At 50.0% G+C, this 26,266-nt stretch overlaps 1 protein-coding gene across 2 annotated transcripts in view; it reads right to left on the minus strand.

The window, feature by feature from the left end:
• Sh3pxd2a (SH3 and PX domains 2A) overlaps positions 1–26,266 on the minus strand; it is a 215,985-nt gene that overhangs the window by 115,005 nt on the left and 74,714 nt on the right. For both annotated transcript variants that reach the window (XM_076835002.2, XM_076835000.2), the window contains exon 4: positions 3,533–3,609. In XM_076835002.2, coding sequence (XP_076691117.1) covers positions 3,533–3,609 — 77 coding nt within the window. The remainder of the gene's footprint in view (positions 1–3,532; positions 3,610–26,266) is intronic.

The following is a 26,266-nucleotide window of genomic DNA, read 5'->3' on the forward strand; positions in this document are numbered from 1 at the left end:
TAAGAATCTCAGTTTCCAATCTGGGAAGTGGGGACAAAGTGAGTCTGGGAGACGAAGGAGAGGGCCAGGGGATCTGTGGCCTTCAGTGCCTGACCTCTTGGTGGGCTCGTTCTTCCTGTCCCCCATTCCTTCATCCCTGAAATCAAGTGTGTTGTGGACAGAAGAATAAGAGAAATAAACTCAGCTACTGGGGCAGCAAAAGTCATAGTCACACACACCAGAAAATGCAGATTTGCATAAATGGCACCAAGATGTCAAAGGTGAGTTGACCATTCTCGAACACTCTCCCTCACACACATGCTTTCCATTGGGATACTCATTTTATTCCCTGGACAAACACTGCAAACCTGTAGGTCCCCGGAAGGAACAGGGTAAATGGAGTCACAGAAAAAATTGGTAGTCTGAGCTTCTAAATAGCTCATGCTTGTTCAGTTAAATGAAAGTCTTCACCTTGTTGCTCTCCCCAGAACCATTAAATAGTAACCGCACAACCATGTTGCCCTTTAAATTAATTTACAGAGTTAAAGAAATGCCTTTGGAACCCCTCTTGTTAGACATCTGGCCTTTAAGTGCCACATAAAACAATCGTCAGGCTGGAGCTTGGTAAATTTTCCATGATGCTCATCCAATCTGCTCCATATACATTCAAAATCAACATTTTGAACATTCTGAGATTTGGGTTATGAAACCACCCTTAGAGGAGGGACTAGCTGGCTGATGAGGGCAGAGAGCCCAAAGTCTGGGGAGTTTCTCTGTGTGGTCAGACTTTTCACATCTGCCTGCTCCTTATGTAGAGCAGGGCTCATAATTTTGGGTGCATTTGAATTCCCACCAAATCCCAGATTCTGAGACCACGCTGTCTCACAGGCCCAAGGAAGAAGATGCTTGCTAGCCACGCAGAGCTGGATATGCAGGGAGCTGGAAATAAGGACTCTAGAGACTCCAGGTAGCGTGCATCTAAGGACAAAGGAAGGGCTGGCATAGAATACGCTGCACGTGGCACTGGCCATGAAGTTGGCTTTGGTGGGCAGTAAAACTCAGTGGTCATAGATTGGACCATCTGGGGGCAGAGCTGTGAAATATGCAACACTGGGTGACAGTGGCCATGGATGGCTGCTGGCTGCTCCCCACTGACTGTTCCCGGGTCAGGGGTTTCTCAGACAATCAGACCACAGATCCCAGCTTCTCAGTTCAGCAGAATTAAAGGTCAGTCTGCCCTGTCCCCTCTCCACTGCATTCTAGAGTGAATTCCTGCCTGTGAGAGGCTGTCTGCCTGGCAAACCCCTGACACTGTTCATGGTCTGGCTCAGAGCAGTTCTGAACTGTGCTAGTCGGGTGGGGAGGACCCCCTCTGTTGGCTCCCCCAGCCACCAGCAGCACATTAGAGCCCCAGACACCCTCTGAATCAGGAGTCCCATTCAAAGCCTGATCCTAAGAGATAAGATGCTATCAGTTTCCTCCTCTGGCTGATCCAGGAGACACATTTCCACAGAGCTCAACTGCAGAGGCCTCTGGCTCCCCAGCTCAGAGAGGCTGAGACTGATTTGAGCCATAAATCCTAGCTGGAAAAGGCTTCCTCCCGCCCTTTGCCCCCTCCTCCATTAGCTCTGCCCATCTATTTAACTTCCTGGGAAAGGAATAAAGAGAAATGAAAGCTCAGGCTGAGGCATCAATTAACCGGAAACAGTGCATGCTCTTTAAAGAAAAAAAATGAATATTGATCTGAAGAAGAGGGAATCTAGCTCGGGGGAATTCACCCTCTGGGCATCCTTTTAGGACAAGGCAGAACATGTGACCCAAGTTTAATCTGCACAAAATTCAAATTCTGGTTTAATGAAATTGTTTGGGAACATTTGTCTTCCTAGAGGTTTGGGAACCACAGTTAATAAATTTAGCAACTTGGTTCTTATTTAAACATTTATTGCCAGGCATAATGATTCAGAATTATAAAATGTCAGAGTAGAAGGGGACTCCACAGGTAACAGTTCTGTGTAAGGACAGGGCATTTCAGGAGTCGAAACGGTGTGCTGTGCCTCCTCCCCCTCAACTCTGTGAGACAGGATCTCTATCCTCACTTTTCAGATGAGGAAATTGGGGCTAAAAGAGATAAAGCAACTGTACCAGGTCACACAGCTCGTGAGTGGGGCCCTGGGATCCAACTGCAGTTCTTATGTTAATGACCACATTTGGAACAAAGCATTATGCCATACTTGCTTCCCTAATATTTTTAAGTCAAATTCCACAAAACAAAATTGTTTCTGTTAAAGCCAGTGGTATACAGAAGTAACATTATTTAATGCTTGCTTTTTATTGGTTTGTTTTTATTTGCTTTTGTTTTCTTTAATTTTTTTTTTTTTCACTGCTGGGGCTCAACCCACCTTACATTTGCTGGTCAAGTGTTCTACCACTGAACTAAACCCCAGCCCTTTATTTACTTTTTTTTTTTTTTTTTTTCCTTTTGCAGTGCTAGGGATTGAACCCAGGGGTACTGAGCTATGTCCCCAGCCCTTTTTATTTGAGTCAGGGTCTCACTAAATTGCTCAGGCTGGCCTTGAACTTGTGATCTTCCTGCCTTAGCCTCCCAAATTGCAAGGATTACAGGTGTGTTCCACCATCCCCAGCCCTTTATATGCTTTTAATAAAGTTTTTTTTAATTTGCAAATAAAATGCTTGTGCCTTGTAATTTGTAATAACAAAATTATCTACTAAAAGCTTCCTCTGAGCTAAACAGTAGGCCTGATGATTGCCAGTTCATTCCATCTCCATGGTCACCCTCTCTGCAAGAGGGACAATTCTCCTTCCTACTGACATGGAAACTGAGGCTCAAGAAGTTAAGTAAATTGCCCAAGTTCATAAAACTAGCCAGATGTTTGAACCCAGGCAGTTTGGCCATCCAGAGGTCATGTGCCAAGGACATGAAGTGGCCTCCCATCCTCACTGCAGGGCTCTAATCAAAGCAGAAGGACAAATGGGCTCTGGCTCATGACATTGCTGTCACTCTCCTGTCTACTCTTTGGTATTGGTTGCTCTAGTTATGCGCAAGTGTGTGTATGCAAGCTGGCTGCTGCCAGCTGTGCGCGTGTGTGACACAGAGAAAGAGAGAGAGAGAGAGAGAGAGAGAGAGAGAGCATTTGCATCTCTAAAGATGTGTATATGAACATTGGCATCTATAAAGCTTAAGTGAATAAACAAATGTGTATTCCAGATGCCCCCAAACTCAGAGCTGACTCCAACAACATCCCAAAAGGAATTCAAAGAAACAATTGTCCATGTCCAGCAAAATGCCACACGCAAATCCCTTCAGCAGGAGGCCTCTCATGTAGGTCCCAAGCCAGTGGAAGTGATTTAAAACAGCACTTTGTAAACATGGCTGTGTTCTGAAAGGATAGTGACCCCTCCTGGTGGGCCACCCACTTCCATCCTACTGGCCAAGCAAAGCCAGGCCTCAGAAGTGTTTGTACAGACAGCCTCCTTCACAGACAGACAGCCCCTCAGGCAGAGGGTCCACCCCCACTCCCAGACACACCCTTACCCGGCAGTATTCATCGATGGGCTTCAGCCTCTTCACAGCTACATCCCGGATGTGGCTTCTCCGGAAGAGGATCTTGCCTGGAAGAGAGACGTTTGTGAGCCAGACATTCTGGCTAAAGCCATCATAGGATCTTTTCATTTCCCTCCCCCTTGTCGAGGAAACAAGAGGAATGGTCACCTCTCCTGAGGGGCAGGAGGCGATCAAGGCTGAGAGCCCAGGGCCTCTCCCTGGAGGCTGCCATCTTGGGCTTCAACGAAGGACTTGGCCAAGTCACCTTGACTGGGTCTAATGGTAGGATCAATGCCTGACATGGGTGTGGCTTCTAAATGACCTCACAAATAAACATAAAGTATGGCCCAACCCACATGCTATGTTTTGTTTTCAGACCCATCCCTCCTTGAGAAATCGACATACATTTCTGCCAACTGGGCAGGAATTTCTATTCTTAGTGTAGGTGGGTGGCTATTTCCAGGGCGGGCACAAGCCAACGCCAAGGGATCATGGCTGCCCCAGTGTGACTGTTGCCTGGGCTTTCTGTACACACAGCCTCCAGCCATTCGGGCTGCTGCCAGCTGTGTTGGTACATCTTCCTACAGGTATGGACAAGGCTTACAGGAAGTGCCACTCGTCAGACCTTTCCAGCAGGTCCTTCTGCCCTGGCCACATTCAATCATGATAAATACATTGGTGCACAATCCTTTTCCAGACTGTTAAATTCAGAACCTTAACTCTGACAGTCAAGGTCTTATGCAACTGACACTTCTGTGCCCAGCGGCCCAGTGGGCTAGGGTCAACGTTCCTTTTCAGAAAAGCTTCCTTGATGGTCGAGCTTTCTCTTTCCAGAACATCCGCAATACGCCCATTCCTGGGGCACTGGCCACACTGTACTGTATTTTATACCACTGGTGACCCATGGTAGGTCCAGCAAGCCCAGCACGTGGTGGAAGTGCTGACCTGGAGCTACAACATGCGTCTGTTATCCCAATCTGGGCAAGGCCACCTCCATTCTTAGCCCTTGGGATGCCAATGGAGCTAACCACATGCCAACGGCAAATGGTGCATGTGACTCAGCTTAGTCAACCGGTGATTGGCTCAGGGATGGGCACCCCTGATATGGGCCAATGAGGGTAAGCCCTGAGACTTCCTTCTTCCACAGTTGCTAAGCCCCTGAATGAAAGGCTAGTGCCTCTAGTGGCCGAGTTTATTATTTCCTGAGAAGAAAACAAAATGAGAGAAAGGAATTGTGCCTATCACAGGTAGGTGCTCAATAATTGCTTCTTAAATGATTGAAAAATCAAAGGCAAGAAATGACCAGGGCCAGATTCCTTTGATATCATTTCAGCAGCTGGATATAGCTGTTCCTGGACCTCGGATCATCCTGCTACTTGTCACTTGTGTAAAGCAAAAAAAAAAAAAAAAAAAATCTTTTTTATTTAAACTAGTTGGAGATAAAGTTTCATCACTTGCACTTGAAGGGTTCCTAATTAAGATCATTTCCACTGCATGCGAGCAAATTCCACTGCATGTTAATCCACTCAAGCTTCTTCTGCCAAGGTCCAAGTGAAGTACTAAGAAAGGCAATGACCTTAGTTCAGGCTGTTCGCATGGAAGCAGCCCTAGAAATAAGAATTTGAATCCTAGTGATTATGTGGGAGGCCATCCGCGGAGGCATCCTTAGGGGAGAGGGAGAATAAGGCAGAAGGTAGAGAGATCAAGAGTTATCTCCAAGGGCTGGAGCTCCGTTCTGTTGGGCAATTCCAGGGGACACACCTCAGGGGCATCCTTGCAGAGGCTGGGGAGTCCATGGAGGCTAGGGAGGCTAGGGAGGCTGGGGTAACCACCCACCAACTTCCTGCTTGTCACTGAGGGCTTCTTTTGAGGGCATTAATTCTAGCCCCTCTGGCTATGTGTGTTCATGGGTGCTGGTACTTCCTATAAGGAGTCTGTGGTAGGCAGAAGGGAACAGAGAGGACATGGGGACATGGGGACATGAAGCAATTGCTGCAACCATCCCTGATTTCCCTGTCACCATAGTGACATGGCTCCTTGACCGCTGAGCTGCACAACCAACCTGCTAATCCTGCTGGGAAGTGGCAGAGGAGCAGCAGCCCAGGAGGGCTAGAGTATGGGCTACCAGCACAGGCCCTGGCCACTAGGAGCCTGCCACGCCGCCATGGGCCTGAGGTATGGTGAGCCAGGGCTGAGGCAAACCAGGGCCCACTGACGGGTCACCCTGCAGCAGCCAGACTGGGCCTGGTGCAGAGGCCTGCTCCCTCCAGTATGCAGCCCAGAACCCCCAAACATCTACCATCAGACAACCTCAACCTCCCACTTCCAAACAAGCAGTGGAAAACCCAAGTGGGGCAGACCAGAATGGAGACTGCAGTGCTAACCAACAGCTTTGATACTTTCCCAAACCCTGATTAGCATAAATCTGGACCAATAGCATTGACCCAAGTGCTATATAAACCTCTAGACTAGCACACGCAAGTGGCAACCTGCTATCAGATCCCCTCTCACCCTGTGGGAGCTCTGTTTCTATTCACACTTGAATAAATCCTGGTCAGACAAGAACCCAGAAAGAAGTTGGTGGTGAGCTGCTGGGGCCTGCTGCATCACTGGAAGGCCTACCCTGCCAGAAAGAACTGTAACACATCACTCAATGGTAGTGGAAAATAAATGGGCTAACGGGCCTTCTCAGCTGTAGAGGCCTGTAGCTTATGCAGACCCCACCTGCCTGAAGAAGCAGAGAAACTCTGGTTTCCACAGTTCTGGTAACAAGCCTTGCATAGGTCAGACAGTGGAACCCATAAGCATGTCACAGCATGTGTGACTTGCTTCCTGCTTGAAGCCTTTGGTTTTCCATACCAAGCCTGGCCTCCAGCTCAGGCTCTGTCTGCCCCACATGTTCCACCTGGCAGGGGCCTTGGAATAGAGCCCATGCTCAGTAAGCACACACTGGCTCACTTCCTGCTTGGGCCTCTTCCCAAGCTCTCCCTCCTCTGGGCTCTCTAGAGTCGGTGCACAGGTTATCTGTGTAGATGGCACCATGTCACCAAGACAAAGCACTCTGCCACATGCTCCTTTGGAAAGGAGATAAAAGGTGATGTCTCAAGGCACTGGTGATGGCTGCTTTGCATAGGGGAAGATGTCACAGATCTGGTATTCCTTGCCTCTTTGCCTCCTGCTCTTTTCTGGTTGCCTGTTGCTTTACTGCCCACATGCCACAGAGCCTGTGTGGGCAGCCATGGGGACTCTGTGAACACAAACACGTGGCATGAGCAGACCTGCTCTCTGGACTGACAAAATGACAGGCAGCCAGGACTAGCCTTCCACCTGAGTCATCAGGAGCTGGAGGTGGCCGAGACCCAGTTGACACCAGTCATCAAGGGGTATGAAGGAGCATCTGAGGACTGGAGGAAACCACAGGGGAGGAAGCCTCATCCTCTGAAAATGGCGCTCCTGCTCTTTCTCATCCCACCCAAAGTCAAAAAGGAAAGGAGGGAGATGGGGAGACACACTGGGTCCCCCTCCCAGCCCCCACCCCAAAGCTGGTCGTACCCCTAGATGAGCCTTGTATCCTGAAGAAGTAGATGTTGCTCTTTATTTAACAGCAGGGACAGATCCAAAAAACAGGGAAGGAACACTCAGGCCCCCAGAAGAGAGGGATGGGCAAGGTGGGCAGGAGGCAGGAGGCTCCCCTTGACTCTGTCACACTGGCCCTGGAGCACGGGACCCCATTTGCCCTTTGCATCTACTCATGCAAGCAAGGCCACCTTGCCACCAGCATGTCCAGTCCCCCCAACAAGCTCATGGTCTGCTGCTTGGGTGTGAAGTCGGAGGAGAATTTTTGCACAAGCCAAATCCCCATGTGTGTTTCGGGTCCCCACCGGACTGCCCTCTTTGCTGCTGAAACCCTGACAGGAGCAACACTTCCTTCTCTTGGGGCTTTGGCACAGTCAGCCAGTGGGGAATGAGGGAGGGAGAGAGGGAGGGAGGGAGGGATTCCACGGTCTTGACTTCTCTGGAGGAATCCAAACCACACTCTGAAAGCCGAATGGGTGACCATATTAAAAGGGAGAGAGAAAAAGGGGGTGGAGGAAAATCCCCATTAAGGAAACCGAGACCACAGGGCAGTAAAGGCCTCTTGTAAATGTAATTCAGCCTCTTTATGGCGACGCTCTGCTTCTGCCAGAGTCTTCAAAGCCCTGCGGATGCTGCCCCAGAAATTTGATAAGAATCATAAGGCAGATCACACGTGGCCTGAAACAGACCTGGCTCAGCCTTAAATAGACTTAACTCGCTCCTGAAAGTAGAGAAAGAAAGCTGGAGCCTGCAGTCTGCAGGCATGCCTGCCACTCAGGGCCAGGCGTGGACGGAACAGGCGGCCCTGGGCAAGGGGCCTGTGTCCAAGTCCTGCCTGTGCATGTTCCACCAACAAGCTGGCACCCAGGGGTGCAGCCTCCGTGGCTGTGTGGCTGTGTCTGGTACTTTTACTAGGTCCATCTTGTACAGGAGGAGATGGCAGCTCAGAGAGATGGCTGAGTTGGGATTTCACCTCAGGGTTTTGAGCTTGGAAAATGAGGGTAAGAGTGTTGGCAATGAATCCAGAGGGTTCTATGGGCTCAGGCCATATAAGGTCTTTCGAGCCATGATGTGAGGACTCTGGGTTTCACCGGTGTGTAAGGGAAGATGAGAGCAGTTAACCCACTGGGCCAACCACAGCCTCTAGGTAAAAAGTGAAATCTATGGTCCTCCATGAGAATCTGGGGGTCAGATTCTGCAACCATCCCTGATTTCCCTGGAAGAGCAGAAGCACAGCACAGATAGGCCCACTCCAGCTATGAAGAGTTCAGAAGCCACCTCCATGGACTAGGTGCATGTTCTACAAACAAGCTAGCACCCAGGTGTGCAGGGGCCATGGGGCACACTGGCTGCAGGGGTGATGAGAGAATCCCTTGTGGTCTGAACAGGCTGATCTATTCCCAGTAGCCTCTCCTCGTCAAGATACACAGTGTCAGCCAGGCGTGGTGGTGCACACCTGTAGTCCCAGCTGCTCAGGACACTGAGGCAGGAGGATGGCTTGAGCCCGGACATTCTAGGCTAGGCTGGTCAACATAGCAAGACCCTATCTCAAGAACAAAAGAAAGAAAGGGAAAAAGGGAAGGAAGGTTGGGAAAGAGGGAGGAAGGAAGGAGATATACCTGTCTATGCCAGCATGTTTAACTCCCTCTTCCTTGCTTTTCTTTAAATTTTATTTTATAATCATCTGGAATCATTATTCAAAGACATCCATCTGTCCATCCACTCACCCAGCACAGTCTTGGTGGGGTCTGCTGTGCTGGGCTTGCTCAAAGCCCTGCAGTGAATGTGACAGACAGACGGACGAGGCTTTGCTCTCAAGGACCTCACATGCTGTTTGGGAAGGAGGGGCAATATATATATTTTTCATACCAAGTAAGTAGTTTGGTAAGATGTATAGGTCCCCCCCAGCCTCTACCGAGGGAATAAAAATAGGTGTCTGGGGGAGAATTCAGATTGGTGGGGAATTGTCTCAGAGGTTCAATGGAAATTCTTTTGGGTACAAGGGATTGAATACAGGTGTGCTCTACCCTTGGGCTATATTTCCAGTCCTTTTTATTTTTTATTTTAAGAGAGGGCTTTGCTAAGTTGCCCAGGCTGGCCTTGAACTTGCAATCCTCCTGCCTTGATCTCCTAAGTAGTTGGGATTATAGGTGAGCACCGCCATACCTGGGTCAGTGAAAACTTCAAGGAGGAGACATTTGTGCAAAGCTCTGGGGCAAGAGGACTTGGCCAGAGGAAGTCACAACAGCAAAATCCCTGAGGCAGGAAGAACTGAATATGTTGGAAGACAGAAAAGAATCTAGATAGTAGCCTGTGAGCCACAAAAAAAGGGAGCGGTTCTATTCCAAGTGCCCTGGGAACCCTTCCCATCCTTGGCTAAGGCTCGCGTTCTGTGCCGCTGCTTTGCAAAGCTTCCTTGAATGCCCATTACCCCTGTGTCAACATCCCAGTGCCTCGCAATCACCCATGTTGTCCTCTCTCCCTTGCTATCTTGGAGAATGTCGGGAATATCTCTCCGTAGGAATATCCAATTAAGAGTTCCCCCTGGTTTATAGCCACAGTGTCAGCAGTCCCCGGGCTTGGGGACTTGGGGAGGGACAGCTCTCCCAGGTGCCTCTCAATCCTCTCTCCTCAGTGCTGCCCTGAGAGCCTGGAGGGTCAGAATCAGAGGAGACCACAGAAAGGCCCAGAGGCCCACAGCTGCAGAGTCCAGCAGCCTTGCTCCTCAGGAACAGCACTCCTGCCCTTCTCATGGGGGTCTGAGGACAAAGGAAAGGGGAGCATACAGGCCTCCTAGGGCTGTTGTAACAAACTGTCACCAACTTAGTGCCTTAAAACAACAGGGATTTATTTTCTCTGAGTTCTGGAGGCCTGAGATCTGAAGTCCAGGGTCAGCAGGGCCAAGGTCCCTCTGAAGGCTACAGAGGCCTGGCCCTTTGGCTTTTTTGGTGGTGCCAAACATTCCTTGGCTTGAGGTGCATCACTCCAGTCTGCCTCCACCCACACCTGGCCTTTCCTTTCTCTGTCTCAAATCTCCCTTGGTCTTTCCTCATTTTGACCCTGGTCACTGTGATCGTAAATCTAGGATGATCTCACCTTGAGACCCCTGACTTAATCACATCTGCAAAGACCCTTTTACCAAAGAAGGTCCTAGTCACAAGTTCCAGGGGTCAGGACTTGGGCATCTCTTTAGGGTCATCATTCGACCCACTGCAGGAGGTTATGGGAGAGAACACAGAGCCGTCTGGTTGCCTGCCAGTCTCTATCCCTAGCTGACTGCCATTGCCTGAGGGCAGGTACAATCTTCTATCCTCCTTGTGCCCCTGGTGATACCTGGCCTGGCCCTGGGTACAATGAACATAGGAGCTGCCTGATGTCTTCAGGAGGAGAGGGAAGTTTCTGGGTCAGGGAAAGAGTGCACCAGGCTCCCTGGGGCCCAAGGGGGGTGAGGTAAGCTGGGAGGGTCTGAGTGCTAAGTGGCTGAGTGAAGCGGGCGGGGGTGCCCTCTCTGGCTGTGCTAGCCAATGTGGCACCCAAGAGACAAAAGTATAAGAAAGATGTGATGGTCATAGAGGGACCCTCTCTTCAAGGGAGAACACAGGCAATTCTTGGGCAGGGGTGGGTAGTTAAGTATCCTGCCCCCCACTCTGCAGACTAAAGACCTGGGTCCCTGTGGGAAGTGGGCCAGGCCAGCCATGAGCTTGAATCCAGTTGCCCTCAGAGGGTGCCTCTGACAACGTGTTTGCTGACCAACTGCTGGAGTGGAGCTTTGACACAGGAAGGAACCTAGGGCAGAGGAGGGCAAAGAGAATATATTGCAAGAATCTGCTGATGGTCCCTCCTTCACTGTGAAAAACCAAACAAACAAGCCCTCCATTCTGTTTGATTTCAGAGAGGCTGGTATTAGCCCCCAGTCCACAAGGAAACCAAGTTGGTACAATTCAGAATCATCCTAGGACTTTTTTTTTTTAAATACCTTTTTTTAAGTCGTAGATGGACACAATAACTTAATTTTATTTATGTATTTTTATGTGGTGCTGAGGATCGAACCCAGTGCCTCACACGTGCTAAGCAAGCACTCTACCACTGAGCCACGACCCCAGCCCCTTATCCTGGCACTTGTGATGGTTTAAAGCAAGCAGCCAAAAGTAGGGTTCGCTGTGGGCCCTAAGAATATCTCACTGTAGAAAGCATGCCTACAACCCACAGCCTACCTTTTGGATACCTGAGATTACAGAATTAGAATTTATTTTCTTAGATTTAAGATTTGGGTTACAATATATAAACCTCTCCGTGGAGAATGGCACAGTGAGCCTCTAGCAACCAGTCACACCTGAGTATGAATAAGCATCAGTTTTTCACTGGACCAATAGGTCTAGTTAGGGAAGAGGACACAGCACAGAGGCCTTGACCAAGGTGCATGGGAAGCAGGAGAAGACTGGAGAAGGTGGAGTCAGCCTTTGCTGGCTTCCTGGTCTTCCTGCAAGGTGCTTCTGCCACTTCCTGGTTGTGTGGTCTCCCAGTGTTCACCTGGGTTAGCCCTGCCTTGCTGCGGTCTGAGTGGCAGGTGGGCAGACCCATGATTATCTTGTTGATGCTGCCACCTCTGACCTTCTGCAGCGGGGACCACAGGCCCTGTGCTCCCTGGAAGGCTGCTGTCAGCCCTGGTGCAGCTGAGCTGGCACACCCCCACCTGCAGCCTCGCACCTGGCTCAGGCAGCACCCCTAATCCTGCTTCTCCCCTGCAGTGCCCGGCCTGGCTTGCCCTTCACTTGGGCTGGGGTGAGGCCTTGAAGCAGTCGCAGGTTCTGGAAGGAGATTCTGTCAGCAGCCCCAGGCCCCGACTCCATGCTGAGTTCTGACCCACGATTCTCTGTCTTCTAGAATCACGTCAAGACCTTGCTTCTGGCTTGAAGTATCAGGCATCCATGGGTTTTGCCTGCCAGCCTCTGCTCCCCTTTTACAGCAGCTCCTCACCCATTAACTGTAAGCCCCAGGCTTCTAGGGAGCATCTTTTTTTTGTATCTCTTGTCACCAGCTGGGGGATATCCACCCGAGAATAAAGTCAACAGAAAAGAAAGTAAAGCTGAGAGCTTGAGAGACATGATATTTGGCCACCTAGATCCAGCCATGCCTGATGACATTACTCCTGATTTTTCATTATGTGAACCTTACTTCCCTCCCTTCTTTTAAAGGCACAGTGAGATGGGTCTATTTCTTGTTACCAGGAGAATCCTGATGAGTACTCTGCCTCTTACTATTGTACGACGTGGGACAAGTTAAAACCTACTTGAACCTCAGTTTCATCAAGCTGCAAAATGGGGACCATATGCCTGACCATATGCCTAAAGGATTATTGTCAGCAATCAGTGAACTAGTATATAAACACATTTACCACAGATCCCAGTCCATGATAAACGCTGAACACATGGGATCTTACAGTCAATGATTCCAGGTCAAGTAGGTGGGGCGTGGGAGGGTGTGGGTACAACCTGGCTCTGCCTGTCTCTTTGCTGGCACATGGAAGCCAAGCACTGTAAGCATTTCCCAGGCACCCAGTCTGTCCACCTGGCTCACTCTCCCAAGGCCAGACCCCTCCCACACACCCCTGCAGCAGCCTGTCCTGAATCTTCTTCCCCCATCAATGTGCCACGTCTCCCCCACCAGCTCCCCGTGCTCCCCTGAGGGATGCTTTTCCATGGGCCCAGTTCAAACAGCAGAGAACATAACAATGACAGCAGTGATTCACTTCACGCCCCACCTTGGGGTGGCCCTGGGTGACTCACACAGGTGAGTGTCCCCCCTCCAGCACTCCTGCCGTTCTCCCCCACACTCAAGGAAACAGAAATGGCAAAAATCCCCTGGGATTCCCCACGGAGGGAAACCATAACTTCCTCACCATTGTGTGCTTGACAGCGAACACCAGCACATCCAGGAGGGGAAAAGGAGCCCCCGAATTCTGGCCTGGGGTTCCCATACTCAGCACCCAGAGCCAGGCTATGGGGAACAAATCTTCTTTCTCTCAGCCAGGGCTGAGCGCCTGGGTCAGTGTCCCGCCAACCTGGACTGATTCAGCCACCCCATCCCATGTGCTTCTCTGCTCTCGATCCAGTGGGAATGCTCAATAAAACTGAAATCTCGGGCCGTGCAGTTGGAGGCAGCAGGGGCCAGTATGGAGTGTGGTGCTGATAGGCACAGGCTGGACACCACCGTGTCCCTGGCACATGTCCATCCTGAGCAGCAATCTTCTCTCATTCCCAAGGGATTTCGGGGCTGGATTATGGCTTAGAACCAGCACGTAGCACACAGCGCCAGGCACACAGGACTGTCGAAAATGTGGGGTCAAGTCACTGGATATCAGGTCAGTAGCCCATGAGTCCTTTGGTGACCTTCTGTCAGTCTTGAATCTTGATCCTGTCTCTGGCCTCACTCCCAATCCACGTTCACCCGGCAGCCAGAATTAGATTCTTCAAATGTAACCCCGGCCTAAAGCTTCCAGCCACTGCACAGGGCACGGAGATAAAACCTAGACCCCTTCCCATGGCCTGTGAGGCTGTGCAGATCAGGCTCACGCTGCCCCTCCAAGCTCATCTCCCCTCACTGCACCCCGGTGTGTCCATGCCACAACCTCCCCACTGCCCCACCCCAAGCCTGTGTGCACACCGTCCCTTTCCCAGAACCCTGCTCCACTGCCCTTTGTGCACCAATGCCTTCCAGCCTTCAGATGGCATTATAAATGTCACCTCATCAGGAAGGCCTTGGCAGGCCACTCAGAACACAAGAGGCTTCTCCCCACTTCTCCAGGCCCGGATGGTATCCTTCTCAGAGTAGCCACCATTTGTGATGATCTTACTGACGCACTCTTCATGTGATTCCCTCAGTACAGAGCACAAGCTCATGCAGACAGTGGCGCTCATACCCTTAGGGCCCAGCACAAAGCCCTGTGCACAGCAGGCAACTGACATGTGCTGAACAGGCCAAGGAGTGTGTGTCTGGCCATCTCCCTCTGAGCCAGCTCGTTTATACATGAGCGTGCACACACACAGTCTGAGGGTTCCAGCAAATATGGCTCACCTCCACACCCCCCACACGGGCTGCCCTTTAGAGCTGGGCTGGGGCTGTGGTGAGGGGTGGACTTGCCCTCCAGGACCCAGACAGAGTGGGGCCAGAGAGTGTGGTTAGCTGCGAGGCCGGCACCAGGGCCAAGCTGTCCCTGCTCTGTACGGGCGTGGGTGTAGCGGGCGTGGTGGGCAGAGGCTTAGTACCCTCCCTGTGGGAGCCCAGGAATAAAAGGCCCATTCAGCCTGGCAGCCTCAGCTCCTCCCCTGCAGGGGAGCTGCCCTCAGGAAAGAGGACGGTGGGATGCTGGGCAGAGCTCCCTGGCAGCCTCTCCCTGTGGCATGGCCCACAGTGGGGAGGGTGGGGCTGGGCCTGAGCATGGAGATGTGATAGAAAGGCCCAGCCTTCTGAATGAGACACCATGGGGTAGGCAGACTAGACTCCAGGCCCAGAGATGCTTGTTCACTTGGATGCTTGAAAGCACAGGAAAATCCCCAGCATGCAGAGGCTCACTGGAAAAAGGCCCTATAGGCACAGGCTTGACGGTGCCAGTAGAGGGGTTTGCCTGGCTTGCTTGAGATGGACGCCTTGAGTCTTGGCCCTGTGGGCAGAATTGAGCTCAGACAGATGACCCTATTCAACAACCTCCCACCAACCATAGAACCACTTTCTGCAAGGATATGATGATAATATTAAGAAAGCAGGAACGTGCACTGAGCACCTGACCTTGCAGTAAGTGCTGTGCATGAACTTCATATTTATTACAGTATTGGATCTTCATAACAACCTTTGATCTGGCTATGAGATGTTGTTGTTATTTCCACTTTACAGACGGGTAAACTGAAGGTCAGGAAAGCTGAGTGACCTGCTGAAGGTCACACAGCTGTTAAGTGGTAGAGCTGGGATTTGAAGAGCCGTGGTGTCTTTTTTTCGTGTAGACTGAAGGTGCCTACATTCTTAATTCTTTTGCTATGTTTCTCTTTTCCTTGTCCCAAGGACTGTGTATCCCCTTGGTCCACCTTCCTCAGGAGGCACATCTCAACCCACCTGGACCCCACGCATAGGGTCAGCAGGCATCATTTATTCTGTCCCTCTCAAATGCCAGGTATTACACAGAGACTTGGATGTGATGGTGATCAATATTGACACAGTCCCCGCTGTCGCAGAGGACACAGGATGTGTGGGCACTGTGCTGCAATGTATGAGTTATCATGGGGACACGCGGGAGGGTGACAGTTCTGAATAAGTGGCAGGAGACAGCCAAAGAGACATGGGAAGAATATTCCAGGAAGGGGAGGAGCCTTAGCAAAGGTCAGAAACCAGGCGCATGTGAGAAGATGAAGTTTGGTATGATTGGAAAGAGGGGTGAATGTGGGGGTGGGGCTGGGGTGTTACTGGGTGTGGGTCATAAGTGGTGCAAGAAGAGACTGAGCAGGTGACAGGATTTGACCACAGAAGCCACACAGAGCAATGTGAAGCCACTAAAACTGCATATTCAGAAATACTCAAGCTCCTGGATCTTCAAGGCCAAGGACCACAATTTCTACCTAAAAGGACACAAGCACCCTCAGACACAACCCATGTCCTTCTTTCTCATGTCTTAAGCTTGGGGGTCAGGAGCTGGGGGAGCAGCTCCAGCCTGGTCACTGGCTGGGGTCACACAACACAACTCGGCCTGTGGTCTCGCCAATGTCTATACAGCCCAAGTGGATGGTGGAGGTGAAAACCAGGAGACCCCACAGGCAATCACATCCAGGCCCTTATTCCTGAGGTCAACGCTGAGCTCAGACAAGGCCATGCCTTGCCCCACTGGACATAGCAATTTAGTGGTCAGCTTGAACTCAGAAGGCCATTTGGGCTGGCAGCCCAGTTCTGGGGTGAACACTGCAGCTTCTGCACTTATAGGTCATGCTGCCTAGGGTCTCCAACTTGGCTATCTTTCTTGCCTCCAAATTCTACCCCAATCCAAACCCAGTGACAAGAGTTGCCACCTACTGGCATTATTAGATAACTGGGGAACTCATGGAGATTGCATCCAAGATGGCCCCTGGTGGCCATTTCCCTCCTAGCCTGAAAAGACTCACCTGTGTAACCAACGATGGCACGACTTCTAAAAGACCGCAAGGGAAGATGAGCTGTGTTATGAGGACACTCAAGCAGCCCTAAGGAGAGGACTATGTGGCCAGGAACCAAGCCTTCTGCTGACACAGCACCGACCTGCCAGCCACATAAGCGAACCATCCTACAAGAGAGCCACCAACTCCAGTCAAGCAAACGCTTGGACTACACCTCATGAGAGATTCAGTCAAACCCATCAGGTTAAGCAGTGCCTGAGTTCCCGCCTATAGAAACTATGAGAAATTCAAGAGAGTAATTTTATGTAGGTAACTAAAATGCAGGGCCTAGCAGTGCTCATGGGAAGGTGAGGGCTCCTGGTTGGCCTTAATAAGGGATATTTTAGAGAGTTGGCTGCAAATACAGATCCTTGGATTTGCCCGGATTCCCTAAATTAGAATAGAAGGAAACATGGGCAGGGTGAGAGTCTTCATTTTTAACAAGGCCACGACAAATGCTCACATACTTTGAGGCCAAGAATTACTACCCTCATCTAAACCCCACTGGAGATCTAGAGAGGCCCAGAGTGCTCTCTGGGATGACCCTACAGAAACTGAGGCAGCCTGGCCCTGGAATCCACTTCTGACTCCTGGATCGGTGCTCCATCTTCCTTGCTCACCTATATTGCTTGTTTGAGAGGTAAAGACAGCTTTCTTGTCTTTGTTTCTCTTATTTATGTTTTAAATATTTGCCTGGGAACAACTTTGTCAGCACTACCATGTGGGCCTCCTACTAAGAAGGATGAGTGCTGCGTCTCGCAGAGAGGTGGGTGCTGCTGTGGAGCAAAGCTCCAGAAGGTACTTGTTCTACCTCCCAAGATGTCTCAGATCCAGCCTTTCTCCCAGACCAAGAAAATGCAGTGTCTGCAAAGCAGAGGTGAGGAATGAGGATAATGAGGGAGTCTATGTCAATGCCTGCCAAACCTTCACCCTGGTAGGTAAGAATAATCCCACTTTCATTTGCATAGTATTTGTGGCTTAGGAGAATCCATGCATGGCCAATTGAATTACCTTTGCAGACTGCAAGACAGGGAAGTCTGGTACCCATTCAGTCATGCTTGCTACATACTGGTTGAGCATCTGTAATGTGCCAGGTAATATTCTAGGCACAGGGGATAAATAGATATGTTGTGGATGTCCCCAGGTCACACACTGCTGGACTGAATACCAGGTCTGAGTGCAGGCAGCATTACCTAGCTCCATTTCATGTGTCTGCTCACCAAGAAGGCTTAGCAAGAGAGGGGTACAAGGGCAGCAGACAAGGAGTGTGCTGCTAGAGCCCAGAAAGAGGGTTTTTCCAGGCCCCACTGGTAAGTTAGAAGCATCCCAAGAGACACCAAAGCAACTGACTAATGCTTACGCATGTCCAGACCTTCCTGATTTGTGACTGCCTGCTGCCCTGCCACGATTCATGCCTCCAGACATTTGGGGGCATTAGTATTTATAGACCAAGTTTCTATTTATATTTTCACTGAATTCCTGCTAACCCTAGCTGCTTTCCCCCCCATCCCAAAAATTAGAGAGTGGAGGATAAGAACTCTTTTTTCACCAAGTAAGTGAAGGGCAAAGGTGAAGGTCAAAGTCTTGGCTATGTGTGCACTCTTTCAGCAAGAGCCCTTCCCAGGGAAACATTCAAGACAAGGGGGCTTTCTACGCCTTCCAAAGGAAATGGGGGTGGGGTGGGGAAAGGGAGGTGGGGAAGGGCACAATGTTGGCCTTATACAGAGGCAGCCACATTCTGCCTATATGGTGGGATTTGAGGCAGGCCTAGAAGAACTCTGCTTCCCTGAAATGTTTTTTCCCTTTTGCATAATATTCCATCACTAGGCAGTGATGATCCTTTGTTCTTCATAACTTTTAAATCACAAAAATATTGGCACTATAAGAAAACCCAGACAGTATCAAGTCCATTGAATTTCACAGACGGGGAAACTCAGGCTGTGATCTGTCCTCCTTATGGGAGAATCTGAATCAATAAATGGAATCCTATTACACTATGCAGGAGACCATCTCAGTGTTGTTGGAGGAAGTGCTGTTGGGCACAGCAAAAGTAACTGGGGAGAGCAAAGCAGGCCCAGAAATCCTCCCTCACCAAGTTTTAGGAATAAATAAGTACAGCTATGGGACATAGTTCTGTTGGCACCCCAAATTGAAACTTTTAGGTTTGTATCACACAGAAAATCAAAAGTAGGGTTTCTGTCTTCCTCATTTTTAGTCTCTGTTGAATCAAGGTTTGTCATTGCTTGGCTACTTTCCAAAGCTAGCTGGCCAGATGTCTATTTCCTTCTGGGCATTATGCCTGCAATTCCAGAGTTGGCCACTAGGTGGTGGGATCAGGCAGAATGAATGAAAGGTAACAGAAAATATTGTAAACTAGACGAGACTTTTACTGTTGGAATGTGACTCTATTAAGAAAAAAAATAACATTGATCATCCTCTAACTGATATATTTTCAAAATACAAAACTTGAAACAAGGATTAAAGAACTGCAAACACCTTTGTATAGGGAACACTCCCATCATTTTACACCAAACTTCAACTGATAGTTTCCAAGTCGTACATCTCAGGTCTGTCCCACTCCAAGGACTTCCAGGGCACACAAAGCAGTGGTCAAAAGCTTGATCTTGGAAGTAGAGAGGCCTGAGTTTGAAGCCAGCTCCACCTCTTACTGAGTAGCCTTGAGTAAGTCACCTGTAAGTCTTCATCTGTCAAGCAGATTTGTTGTCATTCAATTAGATAATATAAGCACATGGATTACTTTGCACGATCTCTGGGAAACATATATGTTTAGTAAATAGTAGCCACCATCCTCTGGCAGAAAATTCTCCCATTTACAATCATTTAACCTGTTTCAATTTCCAGGCCTTATCTGCATTTCGTCAGGAGGCTCTGTAACTTCTCCCCTACCACCAGTCCCACCAAATGTTACCTCTGGGCCGATGGGCTCCTGTTGAGAACAGTTGTTCTATTCTCCCTCTGCGGGAACAAGCCTTTCCAATAAGCAAGAACAGCCCTGCCAGCCACTAGGTCTCACGTAAGCCATCCTCACCAACTCCCGACCATTAAACTTGTAAATCCATCTTTCAGAACACAAGCCAGAGGCCAGGAGTGTGACCTGGCCACCACCAGTCACTCCCTAGACTCAGTTCTTTTCCTGTAACTCCCTTTTTAATTCACTCATTCATTCTTTATTTTTTTACATTTATTTATTTATTTATTTTTGGTACTAGGGATTGAACTCAGGGATGCTTTACCACTGAACTATATCCCTTTATTTTTTATTTATTTTTATTTTTTTGTAGTTTTAGATGGACAGAATGTCTTTATTTTATTTGTTTATTTTTATGTGGTGCTGAGGATCAAACCCAGTGCCTCATACAGGCTAGGTAAGCGCTCTGCCGCTAAGCTATAGCCCCAGCCCTTACTTTTTATTTTGAGAAAAGGTCTGTCTTGCTAAGTTGCTGAGAGGCTCACTAAATTGCTGAGGTTGACCTCAAACCTGCAATCCTCATGCCTCAGCCTCCCGAGTCACTGGGATTATAGGAGTGCACCCACTGTTCCCAGTTCTGTGACTCTCTTATTCTAAAGTTCAGGTCTGCAATAATTATTTTATCTAGATAAGCAAAAGAGTCTTCCTTTAAAAAGTCTCCTTCTCAGGGGCTGGGGATGTGACTCAAGCAGTAGCGTGCTCGCCTGGCATGCGTGCGGCCCAGGTTCGATCCTCAGCACCACATACAAATAAAGATGTTATGTCCGCCGAAAAAGTGAAAAATAAATGTTAAAAATTCTAAAAAAAAAAAAAAAAGTCTCCTTGTAAAAAACAAACAACAAAAGAGCCAGCATCCCTTATTAAAAATAAATAAAATAAAATCTTACTTTTCTGTCTTAATCTCTCTGACCAAGTCTCCTCAGAAGAGACCCCCTCTTTTCTAACAGTCCAGCATAACTAGCTATATAGGTTGTAGATATTCTCATGCCATGTTATCTTCAAAACAAGAGGCCAGTCACTCCCATCTCCAAAAGAGACTTCTAAAATGAAATCAGCAATCTCCTTGGCCCCAAACTTCACTGTCTTGGAAGGGAAGGGAGAGACAATGTTCTGACTCGCATCTGATGGAAGTGTGTAGCTGGGCCTGAGTATCCTCCTGCTTAGTCTAGTGATGGGAATCCAGGATTGTGCTATTGCTTATGGCCTCATGCCATAGGATATAGGACCCCAGAAACAACTGGGCAGCTGTATAAAGATGTGAGGCTACGGCGCCACACTCGCCAACTGCATGAAGCCTCGTCTCCCAGTGCCCCTCTATTTCAAGTCGGAAATGAAGTTGTCATCCCAGGTTCAGTGGTTTATACTATGTGAATGAACTGAACAAAACCAAACACCAAGAACTTCCTAAAGACAGGGCAGACAGCCTACTGGAGGGCTCCGATGAACCTTAAAACAGTGCTTCTCAAATGACTGGGCTCTTGTTAAAATGCAGACTGTGACTCAGCAGGTCTGGGGTGGGGCCAAGACTGCACTTCTAACAAGCTCCCAGATGTTGCTTGAGCTGCAGATCTGCAGGCCTCATGTGGGGGGGGGGGCGGGGGGGGGGACAGAGAGAGAGAGAAAGAAAGACTAGGGATTGAACCCAGGTTATTTTGCTACAGATTGCTAAATTGCCCAGTCTGGCCTTGAACTTGCAATCCTCCTAGCTCAGCCTACAGGAGTGCGCCACCACCCAGCTCGCAGAACACATTTTGAGCTACAAACCTTCAAACACCCAAGCCTGTGAATCCTTGTTTCTGCAGAGAGCCCTTGTTCCTGGAAAGGATTCCAGGAGGCTGCCTTTCAACTACCCCTGAGAGACAGCTCACCATTTTGGTGGAATCCAATATTAATAATCACAATCACCATCATGTAGTGAGCACTTACTGAGTGTTTCACAGGTGACATTTCATTCGAGATCTCAGTCGCCCTGGGAAGTGTTTCCTAGATGAGGCTTATGATAGAGGTACAGGGATGCTGAGAACTGGCCCAGCGTCACACAGCTCGGAAGAGGAAGAAGCCAAGTTGTGATTTGAACCCAAGTCTGTCTTGCTTTTAGGCCTCTAGTGCTGAAATACCAGAAAGTATGTTCCATTTCCACTCCAGGAAAAGTAGTGTCTGAGTCAGACGAGGACCACCAAGAAGAAGGCCCAGATCTGTCTGAGCCCAGAGCCAGCACAGTTCCCCTCCAAGGCTCACAAAGCCCAGAGCTGCACTAGCTCTTAGGCAACACAACTCTGGAAACTCACCGAACCTGCTCATCTCCCCAAGCTCTTCCCAAATCCACTGTCACTGAGGTGAAATCTGGGGTGTACGGGCCTGGGGAGAAACAACATGGTCTCCTCCCCGTCCCTTGGCTGCTGAGGCCTGTGGGGTGTGGCCCCTACCCAGGCCAGACTTGCCAGGCACCCTCGCCCTCCCCTTTGCTTCCTTCTCTGCCTCCTTAAGGTGCATTCAGGTGAAGAGACTCCATCTTCAGGCCATGCCAGTCTCCTCAGACCACCTGTGGTCTGGCAGTCTGGCAGCCTGGCACCCCGGAGCCTCTTTAGTGGATTCGGTCCTGGGCACTGTGGAGGTACAGGAGGAGTAGGTGTTATCTGGGCCGGAGATGGATGGACTGCTGGACGGACGGACTGCTGGATACCCTGGATGAATGCTGCATGAGCTCCTATGCTCTGGGAGACTCTGAGAGTCAGCTCAGGCCCTGCCAGGGAAGAGCTCTGGCTAGTACTCTATCCTTGGGCCTGGGTCCAGTCAGGGTGACCTTGGAGAGCAGTGGGGGGTCTGGCCAGGAACCCCGTGGAGATTTGTCATCCGTGCCCCTCACATCCTCAGTGTGCGTGAGATGAGCTCCCTCTCAATGGACCTCAGTGTTCCCTCTACTACCACCACACCCCTGTGTCCTTCCTTGCCCCCACCAAGACCTGGATCCAGAAACCAGAGTGCCGAGAGCCTGGAGGCTCCTCGGAGGGAGGCTGCCCACCACAGGGCACCTTTCAAATGCTCTAACGACCTTAGTTATCTCAGGGAAGAGGAAGGAAGCCATTTCCTTTTGCCCTAGGGATGAAATCCACAGGGGATGGGTGCTGCGTGGAGACGTGAGTTCTACATCTTGGCCATAGCAGCCCTGACAGGTCTGTGGGCATCATCGATCTTGACCCCTCCCTCACCCCACCTCCAATCCACCAGCACAACCCCTTGGATGCTCCCCGAAGACACATGGCGGATCTACTTACTTCTCTCACACTACGGCCAGCCTAGGCCAAGCCACCTTTAGTAGGTCAGCCTAAGGAATCCTTTCAAAACAGAAATCGGATCCAGTGGCCTCTCAGTCCAAACCATCTCGCTGCACAGAGAGGAACCTCACCCTTAGCATGGCCCCAGAGAACCTGCACGGCCTGGCCCTGTTGAGATTGCCAGCCCCCTGTCCCAGCCTGCACTCATAAGGTTCCACTCTGCAGCTCACACCAGTCCTGTCTCCTGGGTTTCTCACAGGCCCTACAAAGCCTAGAACTTTCTTTTTTCTAGGCTTTTGAAATTTATTTAGATGAACTAAAGATTGAACCCAGGGCTTCCTGCAGGCTACACACGTGCTCTACCACTGAGTTGTATCCCCAGCACTTTTAATTTTTTTTTTAAATTTTGAGATAGGGTCTCCCTAAATTGCCCAGGTTGACCTTGAACTTGTGACCCTCCCACCTCAGCCTCCCAGGAGGCTGGGATTACAGGTGCTCACTGCTGCACCCGTCATTCCTTCTTCCTTCTCTTCCTTCTGCCTCAGCTGCCCTTTAGCTCTCTCACCTCTACCAAACCTGGGCTCAGTACTGTCCTGTCAGCTATCGACACTCGAGTGTAAACTTGCTGACAGCACCAGTCCCAGGGACACCAGGGGATGAAGTGAAGGGATCTGACCTTGTAAAAGGACACTGGACATCGGGTAAGGAAACGATTTATTTCCAGGGGAAGGGGTGGGAAGGGAAGGTCAGGAGCATTACAGAGACCTGAAATCACTCCCGTCACTTTCTGGTCACTTTGCCAACAAGCAAGGTGATTCTGGTTGCTCTAGTTTGACTTCAATTGTGTGCAACAGAGATCAGCAGGAGTTACACTGGAATCCAGTGTGCTGAAGTCCTGAGCCAGGGTGCATTTCTGGCAGGGTGAATGACACCAGCTGACTGAGACCAGGGAAAGATGCACCCTTCTGCTCAGATCTTGGGGAAGATGCCTCAGACACACTCCATTCAGGAATGGGTGTTTGGGGCAGGCGTTCAGGAGGTTGCTTCCCTTCTAGAACTATCTCTAGACAAGGAAGACACAGAGCAAGCTATAACGGGGTGGTTCTGAAATGCAGAGATGACATGAAGGAAGGGTCTGAGGTCAGATCTACATTTACTTTCAAGAATAGGAAGGTCCCCTGTATGGCTGCCTCCTGCAAAACTTCACTGTCAGCCAGACCTGGTAACTCTGGGGCCAGAGCCTGTGAATCTGGGGACAGGCTGTTGGGACAATGATGTGAGTCCAGGGCTTGGCTGCCTACCCATCTTTCAGCCCAGGTCAATGAGCTGTGATGTCAGCATTTTTTTTTTTTTTTTGTATTGGGGATTGAATCCAAGGGCAGTTTACCACTGAGCCACATCTCCAGCCCTTTTTATTTTTTTATTTTGAGACAGGGTCTCACGAGGTTGCTTAGGGCCTCGCTATGTTGCTGAGGCTGGCTTTGAACTTGTGATCCTCCTGCCTCAGCCTCCTGAGTCACTGGGATTACAGGCATATGCTTGACTGGGTTGCTGACTTTTAAGAAACAAGCTCTCTGCTGCTTCAAGTTGGCATAGGTGCAGAGGCAGCTGCAAGTGCCAGGCAGAAGGCACTGTGAGAGCTGAATCATCATGGAGGAGGTGGAGCCTGTGTTTGTGTCCTGCGGCAAAGTCACCAAGAGAAGCAACCTTGAAGCATCAGTCCTCTTTGCAGTGTGCACACACTTTCTATGCATTAACTGCTTGGAACGTCTCCCTGAACCATGCTTAATCCATTTGACAGATGAGCAAGGGACGCTGGAAGCTGCGTGCATGTGACTGGGCCAGATAACCCAGTTCGTGCACACATGCACGGAGCCTGCTCCCTCCCTTCAAGGGTAGCTTTGCCACAGGAGCCTGTCTCAGAGCTTTCTGGTTCTAACTCCTGCCTGCTCAACTCTCTGTGGTCACCCAGCCCTCCCACCTCACTCCACCAGCTCTTGCTGTTACTCATACACATTCTTGGTCCCCCACTTAGGTCACTGTCCTTGTTGTCCCCTCAGCCTGGCACCCTCGGGACCCTGATCTTCCCCTGCCTGGCCAAGTTCAGATGTCATCTTCACAAGAGGCCCTTTTGGCCACTGAATCTCAGATGTCCTGATTTACCTTACCTGCTATATGACCTATTTTTTTTTTCTTTCTGACACTTATTGCTATTAGAAATTGCTCATTTCTTTGTTTTCTGACTTTCCCAGTGGAATGCAAACTTCCTGAGAACAGTGACCTGTCCTCCTGTTCTCAGCCATATTGCCAGCGCTTACAGCTGGGTAGGCACTCAGTAGGCGCTCAATAAATACCTGCAGTAGGAATGAATGAACACAGCTCTTTCATGTAGTGTTCAGAGCAGGATGCTGACAGCAGGCCCTGAGAGTTGCCGGCCTCAGATTACAGAGTGGGAGAATGAGTCTGGGGGTGGGGTAGGGAGCTGTAATTATAGCACGAGAAGACCCAGCACCTCCAGGGGAGGACGGAGGGGTGCCATGCAGGCCTATAATCATGTTGACCTTTTTAAAACCCCAGCATTACCAGCAGACCTTCTCCATCATGTAGCTTTATCTTTTCCTGCCATCCCAGGTTACCAGTGGGGCCCAGAAGCTTCCCAGTCCCTCTCCTTAAGGGGCTGCGGTGCCTGCCAGCATCTCTAACCTGTTGTCTCTGCAACAGCTTCCAGGCCCTTGGGCGAGGGTTTTCTTAGGCTGGTGCCTGGGGGAGGCACCCAGAAACACCTAAGCCCAGCAAGAGGGTCAGCTCTCCCCACACTATGGACCAGCTCTGGCTAAGGCCATCCCTCCCCCAGCTTCCTTCTGTGCCAAACAAACACCGGATCTGCTGTGCAGGGCTCAGAAGACAGGGAGGAGGAAGGCCCAGGAGCGTGTGTCTGCAGTTCACCCAGAGCCCTCCCACATGGGGGCTCCCCACTACCTCTTCGTTAAGGGGCCATAAAGGAAACTGGCAAGCTGGTACAAAAGAACCAAGCATGCCTGCTGTCTAAAAATACACCCCTCGAGGTGCAAAAGGTCACCAGGCTGTCTCAGGCTGGCAGTTCCCACCTTGATCATTCATGGTTAGAGGTTCATTTTTCTCCCTAAGCAATCCCGCTTCTTCCTGACTCATGGGTCCAGGAATAGGTACAGTTAAGGGTGGGGCTGGGTCTGCAATTAGGATATGGGGCTTTGTGAAACCCAGGGACCTGGTAGCCAGCACAGACACACATGTGGCTTGCAAGGGAGGGGACCTCGCATTGCCTTTGTAGAGTGATTTCTGCTCTTTCTGCTCCACTGCCTGACTTCTGAAGTCCCTTGGTCCCTGGTTGGAGTTGTTTGCTTTTTACATCAGCAGCTACACACTCTGCTTCACTCTGTAATGACCATTTCCTCCCAGGGAGCCTTCTCTGGCCAGCAAGCTCGGGATACACAGGAAATCTACTCCAATCCCAGGATGGGCAACAGGAGATGGATTTTCCACAATAGTCTTTTAAAGCAAGGCAGAAAGTTCCATGTAAACAGTAGGCTGTCCTCAGAGTCTGCTGACCCCAACAAGCTTGGCCCAATATAAAAAAGAACTTCATTTCTGCCCACCCATCCCCAAGGCAGGAGGTCCCAGAGAGCACCAGATAACTTTCAGAGAATTCTTGGGTTTCTTGTAAACAAGGCAA

The sequence above is a fragment of the Callospermophilus lateralis genome, chromosome 15 (assembly GCF_048772815.1).
Source record: "Callospermophilus lateralis isolate mCalLat2 chromosome 15, mCalLat2.hap1, whole genome shotgun sequence".
NCBI lineage: Eukaryota > Metazoa > Chordata > Mammalia > Rodentia > Sciuridae > Callospermophilus > Callospermophilus lateralis.